At 46.2% G+C, this 21,335-nt stretch overlaps 1 protein-coding gene across 2 annotated transcripts in view; it reads left to right on the top strand.

Moving 5' to 3' along the window:
* The window catches only part of GRIN2A (glutamate ionotropic receptor NMDA type subunit 2A), a 999,861-nt gene that overhangs the window by 499,532 nt on the left and 478,994 nt on the right, over positions 1-21,335 (top strand). For both annotated transcript variants that reach the window (XM_073647750.1, XM_073647748.1), the window contains one exon: positions 16,678-17,270. In XM_073647750.1, the coding sequence (XP_073503851.1) occupies positions 16,678-17,270 (593 nt within the window). The remainder of the gene's footprint in view (positions 1-16,677; positions 17,271-21,335) is intronic.

Genomic DNA, 21,335 nt, shown 5'->3' on the forward strand with positions numbered 1-21,335 from the left:
GGTCATAGTCAAACCTTAGACCAAGGCAGTGGACTTGTGAGAGAGGGGAAAGTGTGAAAACATTAGCAGAGATTAAGTAAGGCCTTAATTACAGTTATATGAAAAAGTTTGGGCACCCAAACTGAAATAGCTGTTGCAAAAACGCCAATTTTTATAAAACAATAAGCTTAAGATTAATAGGGGTGCCCAAACTTTTTCATATAACTGTAAATCTTAAAATGATCAATTTTGCCAACTAATATCAAATGTAAGATGGCTCTGTACTTCAGTAAGCAGTTGATATTCTGATACACTGTAATGAAACAAATGGAAATTTTGCATGCTATGTACTGTAATTCAGAAGATACCTCCATTCCTACTTCCAAAATTGTATTATTCCTAATTGAAATTGTTTGACAGACTTTACCATAGCTGCATTTAATGATTAAATGATTATGACGCAGCAGGGGGCTTCAATTAGCAGAAAGTAAAGCAGTGTTTTTGTGCACAGCTAGCAAAAATAATAAATTGGAATACACCTAAGGGTTTTTTATTTTTAACCGTGACCTAAATGTATTATTCATAGTATGTAAAAGATAAAGCTGATACATTAAATAAAAAAATGCGGACCATAATACAAGTAAGCAATAATTGTATTACAACAGTAGAAAAGTAAAATGCTTAATGGGAACCTATCATGTTCCCAAACGCTATTCACCTGCAGATATGGGGTTATTATACAGAATAATAGTGTTCTATAGCCGTGCAGTTGCCACATTGAAGGCCTGGCTACCAGTAGGAAATTAACTTTATTCCTCCAGGCGGTCTCCGGCTTTCAGTCAGAGGCGTGGCTCGGGTGGCTTCAGTCACCACTCAGTGCATATTAAGCGGCATCTGTAACTGCACTCCCATCACTGACTGACAGCCAGCTCTACAGTGTATCAGTACAAAACCAGCTGTCAGTCAGTGCCGGGACGTGGTTACAGCCACCACTCATTATGTACTGAGTGGTGACTGAAGCTGCGCTGGCTGCAACCCTATGACTAAAAGCTGGAGGATGCCAGTAGGAATAAAGTTAATTTCCCCTCCGCAGCTGGGCTTTCAGTGCGCCGATCAAGCAGCTTTAGAATGTTGTTTAAATGCAGATTAACCTCATATCTGCAAGTTAATAGCATTTAGGGACATAACAAGTTCCCTTTAATATTTAAATGTGGGATCAGATAATCACTGTTTGTATACAGATGTAGCAAATGTTAATCTGGCACAAAATGTAACATAAAGAGATGCAACAAATGTTACCTTAACATTTTCAATGGTTTGTGCTACGTTAAATGTCAAATGCTGTCTGTGACCATTAAAACTCTATTTGAACTACTTATACAATCATATATCGCTTATAAAACTTCTACCTGCAGTATAGATTTCCCTTTTTTAATTGAACCGAAACAGTTGTATTGCACATACCAATGAGGGCTCCTAGGTGTGAAGATTGACCATAGTGAGTGCTGCTTGAATTGAATCCTCAACACTGCACATTCACACTGACACTGCGGGAGCTGAACAGGTGCACACCCTCTATAAGTGAGAGAGCGAACTCATCCCTCTCCTGTCTGCGGCACGTTGCACACAGGATTACATAGTAGCAAACTGTTGGGTAATCCTGTGTGCAGCAAGCGAGCAGACAGACAGGAGAAAGTGATGAGAAGGCAACCATGCAGACACTGTGTGAGCGGTTGTTTTGCTCCTGCAATGTCAGCCGACTGAGCATATGGAGCAACATCATTTTTACTGCAGGTAGACATTTTATAGGGGCTAAGTCCCCTACAGGACTACTGCAGAAATAGTTCAAAGCAAGCTTTGGAGGTGACCATCTATTGTAAGCATCAGTGGTGACCATCAGTGCAATCCAAAGAGCCGTAAAACGCAATGATTTCAGACTACTGCTTCCTACATTGTTGTTTCACTTGATGATTATGCTAGACTACTTAATGACCTGATGCAAGGCTAGATTAGTATCATTATTAATATTGTATGGGTAGTCCCCCAGTTTTTTTTACTTATTTAGGAGGTGCTTAGTAAATTTGTATTTTGCATAGTATTATGGATGAAACGACAGTTTGGCAGGACGTAAGTCGACCCCTCAGTCATGTAATATAACATTGCATGCATTAGAATTTCTAAAATGGATGACTAAATTTTCTTTTGCCAACATGTCCTAATAAAGGCTTTTTCTGATCTTTATCCCTTTCTGAAATGTATCTTGCTCAGTAATCAGCTGATTCCCATGGGTATGATTTCTGAAATCTAACTGATAGGTGACGCGCCCCCTGGGCCAGTGTTGTTAGGGGGATACCCGGAGCCGGATCAGATGGGGGTTGTAGTCTCCGAGTGGCGGTGACCCGGTACGTGCCCAGGGTGTCAAGCTCAGTGTGTGGCAGTCCTACAGATGTTGCTGGATGTTCTTTAGTGTCGACTACGCCACCCGTTGATTTGCGGTCAATACGGCCGCCGCTGCAGCAGGGTCCGCTGAGGCTGGTGGTGTGTGTGCAGCTTCTGGTAGTATAACCCCCAACAGGAGGGGTATAGCCTCAGGGGGTCAGTTGTAGAGGGTGGTGGTTGTGATGGTGCTGTGAGGATGGTAATAAGACTCAGAGTCGGGCTGTGCAGTTCAGGGTTTTTTTACTTACTGCTGTTGTGCTGGTCACTCCGGCCTTGAGTGACCGCCCGAGCCTTGCTGCGTCCACCAGGTCCTGGACTCGGCCAACCCCCAGGTAATTCTGGAGCGTGATCCTGAGCTCCCTTTCTGACGTTCCTTTTCTCTGGCCTTCCCCACCAGGGATCCACTTATGTCCGGCTCCCTCGGGCCTCTTGTTGGTAAAACCCTTGTCTCTGGGTTCCCTGACCCTATACTCGGTGTGCCTTCGCAGTGGATTTAGTGGGGGGTCATGGCAGATCCTGCCCACAACCTCCGGTCTCTGGCTGAGGATTAGTGCCCTCCACCAGCTTGGGATCCGGTACCCTTGTGCCAACCCTTCACCCTTCTGGTTGTATTTGGGCTCTTGGGGTTCCCTCTTCTTCCCCTCTGGGTCCTTTTCTTCTCCTCTCTCTCTTCTTTCAGGACTGCTTGACCCTCTACAAAAGACTGACTGGTAACTGTCTGCCTGTCTGACCCTGATCTAAGATGGTTCCCACCTTATATACTCCCTCTATGTGTGAGCTCAGGTGACCAGCACCCAATGAGCTCCTAGCATTACCCAGACTGCTCCCCCTATCTGCCCCTACACTACTGGGATGTTCCACCCCCCTCCCACTCCAGCCAGGGACAGACACTGTCGTACCTGCACATATACCTAGTGGGAGTACCATTGATCTGTCCCCCGGAAATGGGATGTATGTAGTGCATGCAGCCTACTGAGCTCAGTTCCACACTCCATCCTTACCCGGGAGTGGAATACCACACCTCTGGCTTGAGGTGCAATACCCCTGTAGCAGCCGAATCCTCAGGGTGCTACATTCCCCCCTGGTAAATCACAGCACGTCCTCGGGCTGTAAGAGAATAAAAACATCAAACATACAAATTTTCATAACAACAATAACATATAAAACATTATATATATATTAACACTCTTGCTCCTCCGGCCACGGTGCGACTTGTGACCGGGTAAAGTGCGACAGTCTCTTGTAGAAAAACGGTTTCCTTATAAAACCAGTAGGGGGCGCCTTAGAAAGCGCAACTATATACAGGGGGAAAGTGGCCGCTCTCAGTCCTCGGTCAGTAGGATTAAGGGACACACAGGTTAACAGTTCACCCTTGTCCCAACGGGGACATATTTAAAGCAGCAACAGTTCACTGTACCCCGACGGGTAACTATTTACAGTCTCTTTACCGTACTTTAACGACGGTGTCCTCCTGCTCCTTCTTTATCTTCAGACCCGTCCGGGTCCTCTTGCTCCTCCTCACACCGCAGCTCCTCCTCCGTCAGGCGATGCACATGGAGGGCGTAGGGTCCTTTGGCACACTTGTGCCGGGTGAACGTGACCTCGTCCCCTACGTACAGGTCACGACCTCTGTGTCCCTCCGGCAGATGGCTTTCTACGTCTCTGCGGGTTACAAAGACGTCGCCGGGGGTATGATGGTCTCTTATGAAGCCCCACCCATGCTGCAGGTTGAATTTAATCACAGTCCCGGTGGTACGGGGACCATGAGCTGCACGGGGGTTCCTCCTGGTCCGGCTCTTCTGCCCTGCGCTCTGTTCCTGCAGCCGCTGCTCACGGATCCGCCTCTCTTTCCGCTCTTGCTCGAAGGCTGCGAACTGCTGGCGGCAGCACTCCACTCGCTCTGCTGCGGCTGCCCGCGTTTCTTGAGTGAACCCCATGAGGTCTCCTCCGGTGGGGTCCCACTCGAATTGTGCTTCTTCTAGCGGGAGCGGGGTTCTCCTGACGGGCTTCGGAGCCGGAATCAGGGGCTCGCACAGGGGCCTTGCTCTTTGGAGTTCCAGTTGGTAGTACTCCTGGGGCCATACAAAGGGCTGCCCATCCGGGCACGTGTGCTGGGCAAATAGATCTTCGCCCAGGTGCGGCACTCGAGATGTTGAGGGCGCGTTGATGGTAGCGGCGCCCGGGTTGACCAGGCCTTGCGACCAGGCTTGGGGCACCCTAAAGGTAAAGGGCACCGTAAGGACGGCGGCGCCCGGGGGTACTCGGCCCTGCGACCAGGCCGGTGGCTCCGCGGAGGTAGGGGGCGCTGTTGGAATTGCGGCGCCCGGAGGTACTAGACCTTGCGACCAGGCCGATGGTATTTCCTGTTTCGCCGCGCTCAGGGTCGAGGCGTGTGACGACACAGGGGTCGCGGCCGCGGCTTCTGCTTGAGGCCTAGTCCGGCACGGTGACGATGCAGCGACGGGCACGGCAGGGGGAATTTCGGGCTCTGCGACGGGGAGCTGGGACAGGTACACGGTTTCTCGGCTCGGGGTAGAGACGTCCCCTTTACCTGCCTCCGTCCATTCAGCTCCCTCCTCGGCGCCGTCTCCGGCCTTCACTCCTCCTGCACCATCCTCAGAGGCGGTCTGTCTCCTCGTCTCGGGTGGCGTGCTCCGCTGACGGGTTCCGGTCTGCTGGGCCATCTCACGGCTCCACTCCGTCAGCGTGTCTTGCTGCACCTGGGCCATCCTCCATGCGAGGCCCTCCAGCGCGGTCTGTGCACACTCCCGTTCTCGGGGGAGCTGTGCTAGGATCTCCACTAAGCCTAGTGGGGTTGTTGCTTGCAGCAGGCTCCTGACCACTGGGTCGGTGCTGCCTGTCTCTCCCTCCATCTCCGGTTACGCTTTCTCTGAACTCCTCTCCAGACTTCTTGTCTCCGGGTACGCTCTCTCCAGACTCCTCCAGGCTGCACCCATCTTCGCTCTCTTGTTCCGTCTCCGCCCACATTGAGGGTGGTCCCGGGGCAACTTTGTGATTGTCAGTTCCAGGGGCAGTTCTCTCACGCTGATGGACACTTCCAGCATCACAGTCTCTGTTGGTGGGCGCGGTTTCCGCTTTTGGCGCCATTCTTCGACCTGGCCCACGATGGGAGGTGGCCTTTTGCCACCCTCTGGCACGCCCATAATGGCGTCCGCTCTTCCAAGGTGGGAAATCTTTGGAAATGGCGGGAAAAAGCTGCAAATGGCGGACAACCGGCGGGAAACGACCTGTGATGGGGTCCGTTGGCGGGGACCCTCCGGAACCGGCGGGAGACTTCTTTTTGAGGTAACGGTGAACTTTTCTTCAAGCACGCAGTACCCGGTTGTTGCGGGCACGTTATCCTGCCGACTACGCCAAAGTTGACGCGCCCCCTGGGCCAGTGTTGTTTGGGGGATACCCGGAGCCGGATCAGATGGGGGTTGTAGTCTCCGAGTGGCGGTGACCCGGTCCGTGCCCAGGGTGTCAAGCTCAGTGTGTGGCAGTCCTACAGATGTTGCTGGATGTTTTTAGTGTCGACTACGCCACCCGTTGATTTGCGGTCAATACGGCCGCCGCTGCAGCAGGGTCAGCTGAGGCTGGTGGTGTGTGTGCAGCTTCTGGTAGTATAACCCCCAACGGGAGGGGTATAGCCTCAGGGGGTCAGTTGTAGAGGGTGGTGGTTGTGGTGGTGCTGTGAGGATGGTAATAAGACTCAGAGTCGGGCTGTGCAGTTCAGGGTTTTTTTACTTACTGCTGTTGTGCTGGTCACTCCGGCCTTGAGTGACCGCCCGAGCCGTGCTGCGTCCACCAGGTCCTGGACTCGGCCAACCCCCAGGTAATTCTGGAGCGTGATCCTGAGCTCCCTTTCTGACGTTCCTTTTCTCTGGCCTTCCCCACCAGGGATCCACTTATGTCCGGCTCCCTCAGGCCTCTTGTTGGTAAAACCCTTGTCTCTGGGTTCCCTGACCCTATACTCGGTGTGCCTTCGCAGTGGATTTAGTGGGGGGTCGTGGCAGATCCTGCCCACAACCTCCGGTCTCTGGCTGAGGATTAGTGCCCTCCACCAGCTTGGGATCCGGTACCCTTGTGCCAACCCTTCACCCTTCTGGTTGTATTTGGGCTCTTGGGGTTCCCTCTTCTTCCCCTCTGGGTCCTTTTCTTCTCCTCTCTCTCTTCTTTCAGGACTGCTTGACCCTCTACAAAAGACTGACTGGTAACTGTCTGCCTGTCTGACCCTGATCTAAGATGGTTCCCACCTTATATACTCCCTCTATGTGTGAGCTCAGGTGACCAGCACCCAATGAGCTCCTAGCATTACCCAGACTGCTCCCCCTATCTGCCCCTACACTACTGGGATGTTCCACCCCCCTCCCACTCCAGCCAGGGACAGACACTGTCGTACCTGCACATATACCTAGTGGGAGTACCATTGATCTGTCCCCCGGAAATGGGATGTATGTAGTGCATGCAGCCTACTGAGCTCAGTTCCACACTCCATCCTTACCCGGGAGTGGAATACCACACCTCTGGCTTGAGGTGCAATACCCCTGTAGCAGCCGAATCCTCAGGGTGCTACATAGGCGCTTAATTGCCTGAGGTATTTGTTATAAGCCAATGCAAATGAATGTACTATTACAATATGGCCATTCAAATGAATGGCTGACCATGTAAGACAAAAAGATGTAACGGCCGTCATCTTCTGCACGTTAAGCCTATGCTATTTGCAATGGAGGAAACATGCTTAAATGAAAGGAAATTCTGTGGTATACCAATAGCAAAGACAATGTGCTTTTTGTTCTGTCATGGTGGCATTTACTATTCTGTAGACACTGGATTTTCAAGAGTGGTTGATATTTAACCACTTTCTGCTTTCCCTTATAAAGGAAAGTCCCATGCAGGCATTCCGATTTTTAATATCCATTTGACCTAATAGTTCAATTAGCAATTTCTAATTTGAAAGTAACTATTATGACTACAGTCCCAACTAGTGATGAGAGACGAGCAGATCATTTTAAATTCAAATCCCCTGTGACCATAAGAGCTTACACTTTATAGGAGAAAGAGAGGGCCTCACTGACCATAAGAGCTGACACTCTACAGGAGAGAAAAAGAGGGAGTACCCTGCTGACCATAAGAGCTTAAACTCTACAGAAGAGAGGGCTCCGCTAACCATAAGAGCTTACACTTGCAAGGAGAGAGAGGGGACCCCACTGACCATAAGAGCATATACTCTACAGGAGAGAGAGAGGACCTCACTGACCATAAGAGCTTATACTCTACAATAGAGAGAGAGAGGACCCTGCTGCCCATAAGAATTTATACTCTACAGGAGAGAGAGAGAGGACCCTGCGGACCATAAGAACTTATACTCTACAGGAGAGAGAGAGAGGACCTCACTGACCATAAGAGCTTATACTCTACAATAGAGAGAGAGTGAACCCTGCAGACCATAAGAACTTATACTCTACAGGAGAGAGAGAGAGGACCCTGCGGACCATAAGAGCTTATACTCTACAGGAGAGAGAGAGAGGACCTCACTGACCATAATAGCTTATACTCTACATTAGAGAGAGAGAGGACCCTGCGGACCATAAGAACTTATACTCTACAGGAGAGAGAGAGAGGACCCTGCGGACCATAAGAGCTTATACTCTACAGTAGAGAGAGAGAGAGGACCCCACTGACCATAAGAGCTTACACTCTACAGGAGAGAGAGAGAGGACCATGCTGACCACAGGATCCTACACTCTACAGGAGAGAAAGAGAGAGGACCCCATTGACCATAGGAGCTTGCACTCTACAAGAGAGAGAGAGAGAAAGAGGACCGTAATGGTCATAATAGCCTACACTCTACAGGAGAGAAACAGAGGACCCCATTGACCATAAGAGCTTGCACTCTACAGGAGAGAGAGAGAAAGAGGACCCTGCTGACCATAAGAGCCTACACTCTACAGGAGAGAAAGAGAGAGGACCCCATGGACCATAAGAGCTTGCACTCTACAGGAGAGAGAGAGGACCCCGGTGATCATATTAGCTTACACTTTATAGGACAGAGAGAGAATCCCGCTAACCATAAACACTTATCCTCTACAGCAGAGAGAACTTCGCTGACCATAAGAGCTTACACTCTACAAGAAAAAGAAAGAGAGAGGATCTTGCTGACCATAAGAGACATGCAGAAGAGAGTGACCCAGTGACTCTGGAGATAGAAAACAACAAACAAACTGTGCTTTACTGAAAACTGCTGATCTGTTATGGCCCAAGTACTGACCACCACTGTACAAGGTATAAAAATCCATAAAATTTCATAGCTGCTGGGCATTATGATATTAGCCCATTTTCTACTGCTTTAGCAATGTGAGAAATGGTGCCTAGCAAGTTTTTTTTTTTTGCGAACCACAAATTGAATCTTAAAGTGTTTGAGTTCGCCTGATACATGAAATTTCAGGACATTCGACTCAAATTTGATCTTCCGCAAATCAATCTGCTCATCTCTAGTCCCAACTAATTGTAGAAATGTAAATGTGGCGCCCCTGAGGGTTCGACCGCCACAGGGATGCTGCACTTCTCTAATGGAGTGTAGTGTTCCTCCTCTGAGGTAAGAACAGTGTGATAGTGGTGACCCAACCTTTGCATCCAACACCACATTTCTCCACCAGAGGGGGCTAGTATGCACTAGGTGCTGCCCTCCTGGTTACAGGGAGACTGGGGAACCATGAGTTAGGGGAACCAGTTAGTGGGTGTGGGTGGAGGACTTGCAAGTTAGTTACACTTTAAATTTCATATTTAATAAAAAGCCATCTTGGTTCTTGGTTCTTTGACTGCCTTCAATCGCTCTTTGATTGTCTCTATGCTGTCAATTGCGGGGTGGACTGTGATCTCCCACCCTAACGTGGATCCTGTGTGGGTCCGCACCGGAAGGAGACACAGCCCTCGTGCCCCGGCCTTGGGACGAGGGGTAGGTTGTAGACAAGGAATGTCTCAACCCGGTCAAGGACCAGGACCAAGAAGGCCTGGAGCTTAAGAGTGTGGCTCCATAGCAAATGGATCCAAGGCAGGATGCAGATGGAGCAGTGTACGCCACCTGTCCTCGCCATGCTGATTTATTCAGAGGTAATCCGTCTGCAAGAGGGGTACTGGCCCCTGACACCCGACCTTGCTACTCCATGTCCTGGTCGGGAAAGCTCGGTAGGCCCTGAGGATCCCACCGGGTATCGGACGGAGCGGAGCGGCTACCAATGCCCTAGTTCTGAGAGAAGCTCAGAGGGAGACCCGGCCTATTTGCGCACACACGGACAGGAAAGGATTCGGTCTGTAGATCAGGAACACTCTGGTGTAGGGTCCCAACTGAATGCTGGACTTACTCGTAGGTTGTCGGACCCCCCGTCTCTGGTGACCGCAGGACTCCGCGGGGAGCAGGGAGTCGCCTTCCTTCTGCCATCTATGTGAGTAAAGCCTTGGAAGTTCACCCCTATGGCCTCTGGACTGTTTATTCTGCGCCACTCCGCGCGACGCGGAGCCCGTACTCCTCTACTACTACCCCCTCCATCCTGTCCCTCTGCCCTGAGGCCATGCTCCACCTGTGGGGAGTAGTAATAACTTTGGCCACCATAACACCATGCCTCAGCGAACTGCAGCGGCGCTGGTGGCCTTCACCAGGTGCCACCGGTGGCGTAGTCGTAAATCAGCCACTCAACCCGGATAAGCCCACACCATCTCTTTTAATGTGACGGCCCTGAGCACGGGTCGAGTCCGGGCCACGGCTGCACCCCATCTCTCCATCACAGGACCCGACTCCGAGTCCCCCATCTCCCAGGGTAAAGAAAAAGGCTTTTCGATAAGAGGCGTCACATAAAAACCACGATGAACAAACTGGCTAGTGATCTAAATTCTGATGGTCAAACATATGGTCTTTTTCACATTTTAAGGGGAAATCTACTTTAAATAAGAAATTGAACTCTGTGGAAATACAAATGTTTACTATGTATGTATAGAAATAGAGAATAGTAAAGACCTTGCATTTTGTCATAGGTCTGTGCTGGCTTTATGTAAAAGAGTCAAAAAAAGTATGTTATACTGTAGATAACAAAACATCCCCTTAAAGCTAATTATCTACTGGACATATATAGTATAGTAAATTTATAGTTTGCTGTCTTCTGGCATGATGTGTGTGAACCGCATAATTCCGGCTGCACAATCTGTCACCATTCACTTGAAGGCATTGGGCAGTGGACCATTGAATTATTGGACACTCCATATGGTGGTACCAGAAGGAATGTCAAGTCTTGTGACATCACACTAGTTTTCTATTATTATGATGTTCTTTCAGTTTCTTTGTAATATAAAGACATTTTACTAATTTCAATGTCAGTTTTGGATTTGAAAGTATAGTTAATCTACTCCAGTAGAAATCTACAAGACTGCGGTTGCAAAGAGAAAATTGCAATTTTCTACATTAAAATTATAACTGACAATATTTTTGTATAGGTGAGATAGAATTTATACATAAAATATATAACTCATACTAACAAGCCTGAGACAAATTTTTGCTGGGTTTCACATGAGGAAATTTATTTTTACAATTTAACTTTATATGGACTATATGGTTTACTGGGGTTGTACCTCTCGTTTACATATTATACTTAAAGGGTTTTCCCACGAACAAAGAGCATTTTAATTAATATATCTAATAGCTAGATAGCTGTCAGGAGGAAATTAACTTTATCTCCCCCAGCAGTCTTGCTCTTTCAGTCATAGGGGTGGTGCCAATTTCACTGACCGCTGTGTGCATAAAAAGCGGTGGCTGTAACTGTACCCCGTGGCACTGACTAACAGCAGGATCATCATTAGGTCCATTGGGTAAGCCATGTGTACTAAAAGCCATAAACTGGACTATTGTTCAATATTAAAACTGTTTTAATAGTCCATTGGATTATTTTCTGTTATTCCTGGTCATTCAACTTTATTTCGAACTTCTTAAGAAGTCCAATTGTATAATATATGAATCATAAAATGGAGCACATGGAAAAAAAATTAAGAATCAAAGTACTCACTACAAAGGTGTAGCTAGGAGTTCAACACAGGATGTGTTCCTAACCAAGAATGGGTCTCTAGCCAAGATAATGCTTTTTATCAACTAAGGAGTTTAAGGGTTAATGTGGATAGTGCCATGTCAGTGTAAGGAGACTTAAAGGCCAAAGAATGCTCCTCTGGGAATTTATATATGCAAATAACCTTTTCAGAGAGGAAGAGGACTTGAACTCTAGTGCCACCTTTTGGATGTAACAATCTTAAAAGTCAATATTGTCCCTTTAACAAGCCTTGCCACATGATTAAGGATAAGAAGCGAAAGCAGGCACTCCATTTGCAGACACATGATTTGAGGTGTGTGCTCCTCAACACTGCAAAGCACAAGATCTGATTTGGCTTAGAGAGAGGCCACTGACAGGAGATCTAAGGGATAATGTTTCTCTTTGTGAAGAGTGCCATGTCAGAGTAAGGAAACGTATAGGTCATATAATGTTCCTCTGGGAATTGATATATGCAAATAGACTTTTCAGAGAGAAACTCTAGTGCTACATATTGGATGTAGCAATCTTAAAAGTCAATATCAACCAATATTGATAGTCAGCCTTGTCCCTTGGGCACATGGATTTCTCCATAATCTCCAACTCTTTTGATGATTTTATGTGCCTGCAAATGGCAGTTGTGATGATACAACTTAAAATCTTAATTAGCCAGATGATTAGATTTGTTAATCCAAGAGAAATACCTAATTGTGTTTTATTAGAAATTGCTTGCTGTGTTTTATTAATGTTCTGCTTGCTCATCAGTTTATGTACACTTATTTAACTTGTAAAGTGTCCAGCATTCCACTAATCTCATTAGTATCTCAGGAGCCTCTAAGCATTGTTCAAAAATTGTCTAGGCCCATTGTGCAAGTGTTGAAAGAAGATCCAGTGGAGCCTTCACCACAGGTAGTCTCACATGTAGACCCAGGTGATTCAGTCCACCTAAGAAAGATACCTCCACTCAAATGCACACTGAGCTTTGGGGGAGGGAGGGTGAGAGCAGTCCTGCCATTCAGGGGACTGAGCCCAAAGAAGCGGAAGGGACATGTGTTTTTGTAGCAGTTTGACTTGAGAAGGAGAATCAAGGAGGATCAGAAAGACTTTACAAGGAGAATGAGAGACATCCTTCAGGACAGCAGATGGATTGCATGGCATTACTCAAAGAGACACAGATTTGTATTCTACATGATTCTAGTCTAAGGGTATTGGCCCTGACTGGAAAGATACGGATTTGCTCCATTTGACCATCAGAGAGACCATGGATAGGTTATTTGTGGTTGCCAGGAGGGACCCACCGGTCACCTGCAACCCACGGAGACATTCAGGAAAGCCAGATTGGGACCCGCGGGTCATCTGGCTCCATGGAAATTCTCGGAGAGGCCAGGTTGGGACCCTCGGGTGTCCTGGCATTGTACCTCGATGGACTGCTAGCTTCCTAAGCTGGCTGCTACCCCCTCTCTGTGGGGGCCCACCCGAAGCGGGGGGCCACTGGTTGAGGTAGTTGGCCCTGGAAGTCTCCAAAGTCACAAAGTCACAGCTGTTCTGTCCCAGTCAGGTAGAGAAGGAAGGGTGAGACTGTGTAATGTTTTACCATTTTGGGTATTTGCTGGGACTGTTCTGTGTGTTTATTGTACGCTTTGTGGTTCAATAAAGTATTTCCACACTGTTTTACCCTCACCCTGTGTTGTCTGAGTAGTGCTATGCCCATGGAAGACGTCGGGTCTTCACAGTGGTATAATCAAAGTCTTTGCAATTTTATGCTGAGAAACATTTTCTGAAATTGTTCTACAATTTTTCTCAGATTGGTGAATCTCTGACCATCTTTGCTTCTGAGAGACTATGCCTCTCTAACATGCTCTTTTTATACACAGTCATGTAACCATTTACTTTTCCTGCCTTTTGCATACCATGTCCTAATTTTTCTAGATGTGTTGTTGCCAATTTCTAAATGAGTTAATTTTTTAAAAATGAAATAGAAAAATGTCTAAATTTCAACTTTTGATCTGTGTTCTATGTTCTGTGGTGAATAAAATATGGCTTTAAGAGATTTACAAATCATTAAATTGTACTTTATATTTAACATAGCGTCCCAACAGTTTTGTAATTGAGGTTGAAATACTGGCTTGTTTGTTTCTGTTTGAAGGTTTTAATTCTTGTAATGTGAGGTTACATTACACAGTAATAACCCCCAAATTCCACTTATAAAATAACTGCCCCCAATAAATGTCCCTAGTGCCACACTGTAAGCGGGCCCGGTCAATAGGCCCCCCTGTCAGCTACCTATTCACCTGTCACATTGCGTATTCCATTATTTCCTCTGAAGCAGACACAGTGAGCTTAATACATACAGGTTAATACATGTACATTAATTTAAATTAATTAAAAATATATATTTGAATTAAAAAAGACATCTAATTAGCAGTATGACTATTAAACAAGCAAAATAAACATTTCTAACTCTTTCCCCAGAGATCATTAACATGAATAATTAAAAACAAAAAATGGAGCTAATAGATTAGATTTCCGAAGGCGTAGATTGATACTACTACTACTACTAATAATATTAATAAACAGTAATCAGTAATCCAGTAAATAAAATGTAATTCTTTGGTATAGAAAAGAATAAGGTCATGAAAAGCATTTTAATCAGCATCTTAACAACTGCCAACCACTCCCTATGATTGCAAACATTGTCAACAAAGTCATCAAAAATACTTTATATACACTTGAAGAAAACTCAAATCTAAATAAAACTAATTGACTTTGCATCTCCCGTTGTTCTAACTCCAAAGGTTTGTGCCCAGACATGATAAATCTCATAATTTACTATACGCTGAGAAGACAGGGATGGTAAAATTGCAAAGATTACATTACTTCTATTGCAGGAAACCATTTGTGGTTTTACAGCAGAGGACACCCAGGGCATGTTGAAAGACAATATATTCCCCTAAATTATTAGAATCCCTTTGTTGGATAGTGTTCTTCTAAACTGTAAGTGAATTGTGTAATTATTCTCTTTAATTTTATGGGTAATTGCCCTGGACAGTATCCAACGCTTTTTGATGTAGAGTTTGGAGAACTCATGGAATTAATATAAAAAGTCACAGAAGAAGTTAATTGACAACATAAATGTGTGGTTCCATGATCTTTCACTTTCAGTAACATTATTTAAGGGGATTTGGACCCAAGCATATAGTAATAAATTAGATTACAGCAGCAGCTAAAATTTGGTAAACTGTTTTTTGTCAATTTTCGGGGTTTGTTGAAGTGGCCATTTTTCAAAAAGCGGCAACAAAAAGTGACCCATATTGATTGTCACCTTTAAATGAACTTTGAACTATTTTATTGATAACAAAATGATGTCTTTTTGTCAATTTCCAAGAAGCTAATTATAAAACTTGTCATGCAATAGGACTGTTGTCCCTTTTGTAAAAATGGCCACTGCAAATGAATTGAAAGATGCTGATAGTTCTGAGAGAAAATCCAAAGGTTCTATAGCAAGAAACCACTTAAAACACTAAAAGCACCAAGAAAAGACAGAAACCGGTGAATCCTCGCAGCGCACAGTGCATGCACTGGGGGAATTCATAATCTTTTGAAATTCTAATTCTCAAAATTTTCTAACTTTTCTCAGGAAATAACAAATCAATTAGCCACAAATCACAAATACTCCAAAACCTCCCATTGCCCTAAAAGGCGTGTATATCACTATTCTCTTATCCTTACACAAAATTCATCTTCACTGCTGTGCTGTCATGCACACACTTGATTGATAGTTCACAGAATCCATTTAGAATTAAAACTATGATCAATTAAAGGGAACCAGCAATGTAAAAAAATACTATTATCTGATTCCTGCAGATATGGGGTTAATCAACAGGTCAACAGTGTTTTGAAGTCGTGAGGCCGCCACACTGAGAGCCCCACCGCCGGGAGTAAATTTATTTTATTCCTGAAAGCAGTCTTTCAGTCATAGAGGTGCAGCCAGCGTGGCTACAATCTCCACTCAGTACATAGTGAGTGGTAGCTGTAACCAACCCCACGGCATTGACTGATAACCTGCTCTAATACTGAGCCGGCTGTCAGTCAGTGACGGGGCGTGCTTACAGCTGCTGTGCACTATACTGAGTGGAGATTGAAGCCGCACTGGTTGCTCCTCTATGACTAAAAGCCAGAGGCTGCCAGAGGGAAAAAACTTAATTTCCTCCCGGCAGCGGGGCTATTAGTGCGGGTGCCAGGCAGTTTTAGAACGCTATTAACCTGCAGAGTAACCCCATATCTGCAGGTTAATAGCATTTTTTTACATGTTAGCTTCTCTTTAAATAATACTTTGAGATTGATTTTCATGCACATATTTCTTCAATGCCTCATTTCTTCTTTCCTTTTTACTGTTTTTCTTTAGTTGGACATGAGGAAAATGTGTGCTGTTTATATTATTGAAACTGAATGCAGGGTGTGATTCTCCCATGTCCCTTCCAGAGCCTATTGTTTATCTCCAAAAATAAATGTTTTTTTTTTATACATAAGTAGTTATATCATGTGCTTTTCAACTGAGTTTTATTACCATAATATATCCTGAAAAATACGCTCGGAAAATTTATGGGGTTTTCCGAGCTGCAAAAAAAGGTGACGACTGATGCAAATGTGACAAAATAGTAAATTATTAGTTACCTATCGAATCCACTGCCGTTCCATTGCTTTCACTGTGGTGTCAATATTTTGAGCCCAATGATTGGCTACAGCTATCACATATGGCATATAACATGCCATCACTTTACCAAGCATACAAAGCCTGGTGACGGAGCACCAGAGCAGCAACACAGGGACATGTAAGGATTCTACGGCTAAAATTATATTTTATTATTTTATTATATCGGCTTCCTAATTTCTCTTTTCCCAATATAAAAAGCCTCTTAAACCTTTTTCAATAATTATGCAGTCTTTAAATTGAGTTGAGATGTGCATTCTCATATAGTTTGATCCATTTGGTCTTTAGAACTCAAGGGATAAAATGTCCCATAATGGTGAAAGCAAATGTCTACATATACATTCCAAGTCTAAGTAAAAAACTTCTTGTAAAATTTTAATTCTGCATGTCCATCACTATGAATGTCATAATTGCAGTAACTTAATATTTTGCCAAGTAATCATTTCCTTCCTGATAATTTCTTATATTGTTCTTTTGCAGGATGCAACGTCAACCTTCTTCCAGTTTGGAGCTTCCATCACACAGCAAGCTATTGTTATGCTTAGTATTATGGAGGAATATGACTGGCATGTTTTCACTCTTATAACAAGCACTTTCCCAGGATATCGAGACTTTATAAGTTTCATAAAAAACACTGTGGAAAATAGTTTTGTGGATTGGGATGTGCAGAATGTAATTACTTTGGACGCATCATATACAGATGCACAAACTCTTACTCAGCTGAAGAAGATCCATTCTTCTGTTATACTCCTTTATTGTTCAAAGGATGAATCCATTAAAATTTTTGAAGAATCCCGCTCTTTAGGCCTTATGGGATACGGTTACATCTGGATTGTTCCTAATCTGGTGACGGGTAACACAGAAATAATACCTTATGAATTTCCATCTGGATTAGTTTCTGTATCTTATGACGACTGGGACTACACCTTGGAAGCCAGAGTAAGAGATGGCCTTGGAATTATCACCACAGCTGCATCAGCCATGTTGGACACATATTCAGTAATTCCAGAAGCCAAGACTAATTGTTATGGTCAAAATGAACGGAATGAAATGCCAACTCACACACTTAATGAGTAAGACTTTATATTTTTTATTCTTTTTTTTTTGTTTATCTGTAAGACCAATATGTGCCGGCATGTGAAGGCATGGAGAATAGTTTACAGTACCTCCTGTCATAATGGAAAGTTGATTTGTTACCAATAATGGAACGGTTGCTGAATGACTACTGTTCCCAATTTAATGAAATATAACATTATAACTTCCCAACTGAATATAAAGTAAACACTCAAACCATATACTCTATGACAGTAGTCTGTGTCCACTTTGATGGGAGAGAGCACTACCTCTTACCTGTAGGCATTAATGGCTCTTCTTTTGATTAGCTGGTCCTGCATGACATCACATTTGCGTCACGCTGCAACAATACCTGGCTGGGTAATCAAAGAAGAACTGTCAACATCGGCAGGATAAAATCGGTACTCTCCTGCCTGTTATATCCAAGGAGTATTCCCATCTCCAAGATCCTATCCCAATATATAGTAAATGTAATAATAATAATAATATTATTAATAATAGCAAATATCTTCAATTAGAAATATAGAATAGTTCTCCTGCTAAGGGCATTGCAGTAGCTTAGGTATCCTGGTTAGTAGTTTTTCACCAGGCTCCTTTAAAAAATTAAATTTGTGCAGTGCTTCATTATCTGCCCCATAGAAGCCTAATGCCAGTTATACACATCCATGTTTCATGGTCCTAGTATGTTCTGCTATTCATGAACCAGCCAAGGTATCGAAATCCAAACTCAATATCCCCATTGGCTGTATAGTTCGGAGTATAAATCAAAGCAAAACAAACCCCTAAAAAATAACTTTTAATGATTAATGTCTGAAACCATATTATGTAGCCAACCATATATAATATCCCATGCTGCGGGCATTGATTCCTTGTGGCCAGAGGGAATTAGATGCGGCATTGTGAGCTCTTCTGCTCACTAAAGTCTTCCTTTACATGGGTCCCCTGATGAACCCCAGAATAATGGGTAGAAACGTGCCGGGACACAGGATTGGGTACAAATCATGAAGACTCTTGTTTCAGATAAGTATTTGACGCGCCCCTGGGCCTGCTGTGTCGCGCAGCGTCTCGCGCACGGGGGCTTACCCGGAACCGGATCAGATGAGGGTTGTAGTCTCCGAGTGGCGGGGACCCGGTCCGTGCCCAGGGAGTCAACTCAGTGTGTGGCAGTCTTGATAGATGTTATTTGAGTGTCGACTACGCCACCCGTTGATTTGCAGCTATGGAGCTGCCGCTGCAGGGCAGACCGCTGAGGCCGGTGTAGAATTGTGCAGCGTGATAGTATAACCCCCAACGGGAGGGGTATGGCCTCAGGGCAGCCGACGTGGAAGATGAGGGTAGCAGGAACCACTCAGAGACGGTGCGGTGTAATTCAGGGTCTTTACTGGTAACAACAATAGACCCTCCCGGAGTACTTGCTAGCGAACGGGGCCTGGTCAGTCCTTGAGCAGATGGGATCTCTCCTGGCCAGGCGGAGTTGTAGGCCTCCCAAACTGACTGTACTCTTCTGGCTACCTTGCTAGAAGCGGATATAAGTAGCCCACGTCCCTGAGTGTACCGTGTGGTGCTCACCCGTATGGCCGGTGACTCGGGGCCTTCTAATGGCTTCCGCTCCACGATGGCGGCGCTGGTCCCACGCGTGTGACCGTGCCTTCGGGTTTCTGGGCCTGAGGACCTGAAATCCCCTGCCGGTCGGCTTCTGCTGCTGGGTAAGAGTTAGTCCCCACAGCCTCGGACGCCGGGTCCGGTAAGAAAGCTTCTCAGTCAGGGCGAGCTCTGCAGCTGCCAGCCCCTGACTTGTAGTAGTATTGCTCCCACTGAGCTTCTGCTGTTTCTTCCTGTGACTGTTTCTTGTCTCTACTCTCCTTGACTGACTAACCCTGCTTCAGCCCCGGGTTTATATAGGGGAAGGTCTTCCCCTCCCAAGACTGGGCAGGAGGTGTGGCATGCACAGGATCCCTGACCAAAGGACCTCCCACCTGCTCTCAGACATAACATTACATTACTGTGGGAAACCAGACCCCTGGGGTGCCACATTCCCCCCTAGTGAAATTTAGTACTCCGGGACTAAACATATTTTAGAAAAACATAACAAGATATAACAACAATAATAGTACAATAAGAAGAAACACATAAAGGTGGTCACGGCATGTCCGTAACCGGGTGTAGTCTTTGAAGAAAAGCAAGGTGTCCATTTCACCAAAACAGGGAGACGTAACCAGGTAGGGGTTTGTCCTGCCCCGAGTCCTTAACAGTCTTTAGTCCATCCTGGGTTACGCTCCAACTATGTACAAGGGATTCCCGGTAAATCCACCAAGGACTCCTACAAATAACTAGAAACGCAAAATTATACACAAGCAGCAATACACAGGTAAACATAAATAAAACAATTTATACACTTCAAATCCTCCAACGTGCGGGTAACTGGCCTCTAGTGGCCCTAGTGGACCTACGGAGCTGACTGTCTAGCCCTGAACTACAGGGTGTAGGAGCTGTCAAGGGTAAACTGGGCAGCTGTCTACCGGCTCTTTGGCTCACTAGGGATATGGCAGGCTCACTGCAAGCAGAGGGTTGATCCTCCTGGTCTGCGGGTGTGGGGTCTTCTGCCTCCTGGACCGGCTGTTCTTCCAGCTCTACCTGTTGCTCCGTAGGTGCTTGGGATGCTGGTTGGAGGAAGGTGAGTACGGGTACCACAACTGCACCATTGACTTGAGTCCAAGACCGAGGGAAGTCCCCGAGCACAGTACTAACCATATCTTCCCTTTCCTCTACGGGTCGATGGTCTTCTTGTTCCTCTTCAGGGTTCCTCAGTTGTTCGGGACACTTCTTCAGGTGGTCCCGGGATACAATGGCTGTAGTTTCCCCTCCGTCTTTACTGATGGTACAAACCTTCGGGTTCTCGTGGCTTGAGGGCAGTACGGTGTACGGGTCCTTCTCCCACTGGTCGTCCAACTTGTGGAGCCGTCTCTTCCTCTTCAAGACCTGCTCTCCGGGTACCAGGGGAACAGCGGGAGCATACTGGTTGTGTTTTCTCTTGTCTTTCCCTAGCCTGACAGAGACTTCGCTCCACGCTCTCCTGTACTCTCCGGTACTGCTGCTGCCTCTCTGTGTCCCAGTCTGCTTCTGGTGAAGTGTCCTCGGGTGTCAGGACTCCCATTTCCAGGTCAACAGGTAACTTACCAGGTCTTGCCCTCATTAGGTAAGCCGGGGTACAGTTGGTGGAACCTACCGGGATGTGGTTGTATAGGTCCACCAGATCGGGCAGCTTCTCAGGCCACAGACTGCGTTCTTCCAGGGGCAACGTTTTCAGAAGATCCATTACCACCTGGTTCATTTTCTCACAAAGTCCATTAGTTTGCGGATGATAGGGTGTCGTCCTTATCTTCCGGCAGCCATACAGAGTGCAGAATTCTTGGAAGACCTCCGCTTCAAAGGCAGGTCCCTGGTCTGTCAACACTTGGTCCGGGTACCCGTGTGGACGGCAGAAATGCTGCTGGAAGGCTCTCGCTGCTGTTCGAGCTGTTAAGTCCTTGACGGGGACGACAACCAAGAACCGGGAGTAGTGATCCACGATGGTTAGTGCGTAGACGTAGCCACTTCTGCTTGGGGTCAGTTTTACATGATCCAAGGCTACCAGTTCCAACGGCTGCCGGGTGACGATGGACTGCAGGGGAGTCTTCTGGCTGGCACGATCCTTCCTTCTTAGGTTGCACGGGCCAGTCTCTGCACCACTTCTCAATGGTTCCCCTCATGCCTACCCAGTGGAATCGCTCGCGCAGCAGGAACTCCAGCTTCTTTCACCCGAAGTGTCCAGCTCCGTCGTGGTATGCCTCCATCACCATGGCTGCGTCTCTTCGTGGCACCACTACTTGCCAGAGTAGTTCATGCGTCCGGGAGTTAACCATTCTGCGGCACAACTTCCCCTTGTAAAGGAACAGTCGACTCCTCTCTGCCCATAGTTGTTTGGCTTCCTCCGGAGCGTCTGGTTCAAGGCAAGCCTCCGGGCGAGTCAGCATCTCCTTCACCAGTCGGACGGCAGGGTCGCTGTCTTGCGTTTCCGCCCAGTT

This window comes from Phyllobates terribilis, unplaced genomic scaffold (genome assembly GCF_046119375.1).
Source record: "Phyllobates terribilis strain yellow unplaced genomic scaffold, ASM4611937v1 Scaffold_9__5_contigs__length_417890890, whole genome shotgun sequence".
Taxonomy (NCBI): Eukaryota; Metazoa; Chordata; class Amphibia; order Anura; family Dendrobatidae; genus Phyllobates; species Phyllobates terribilis.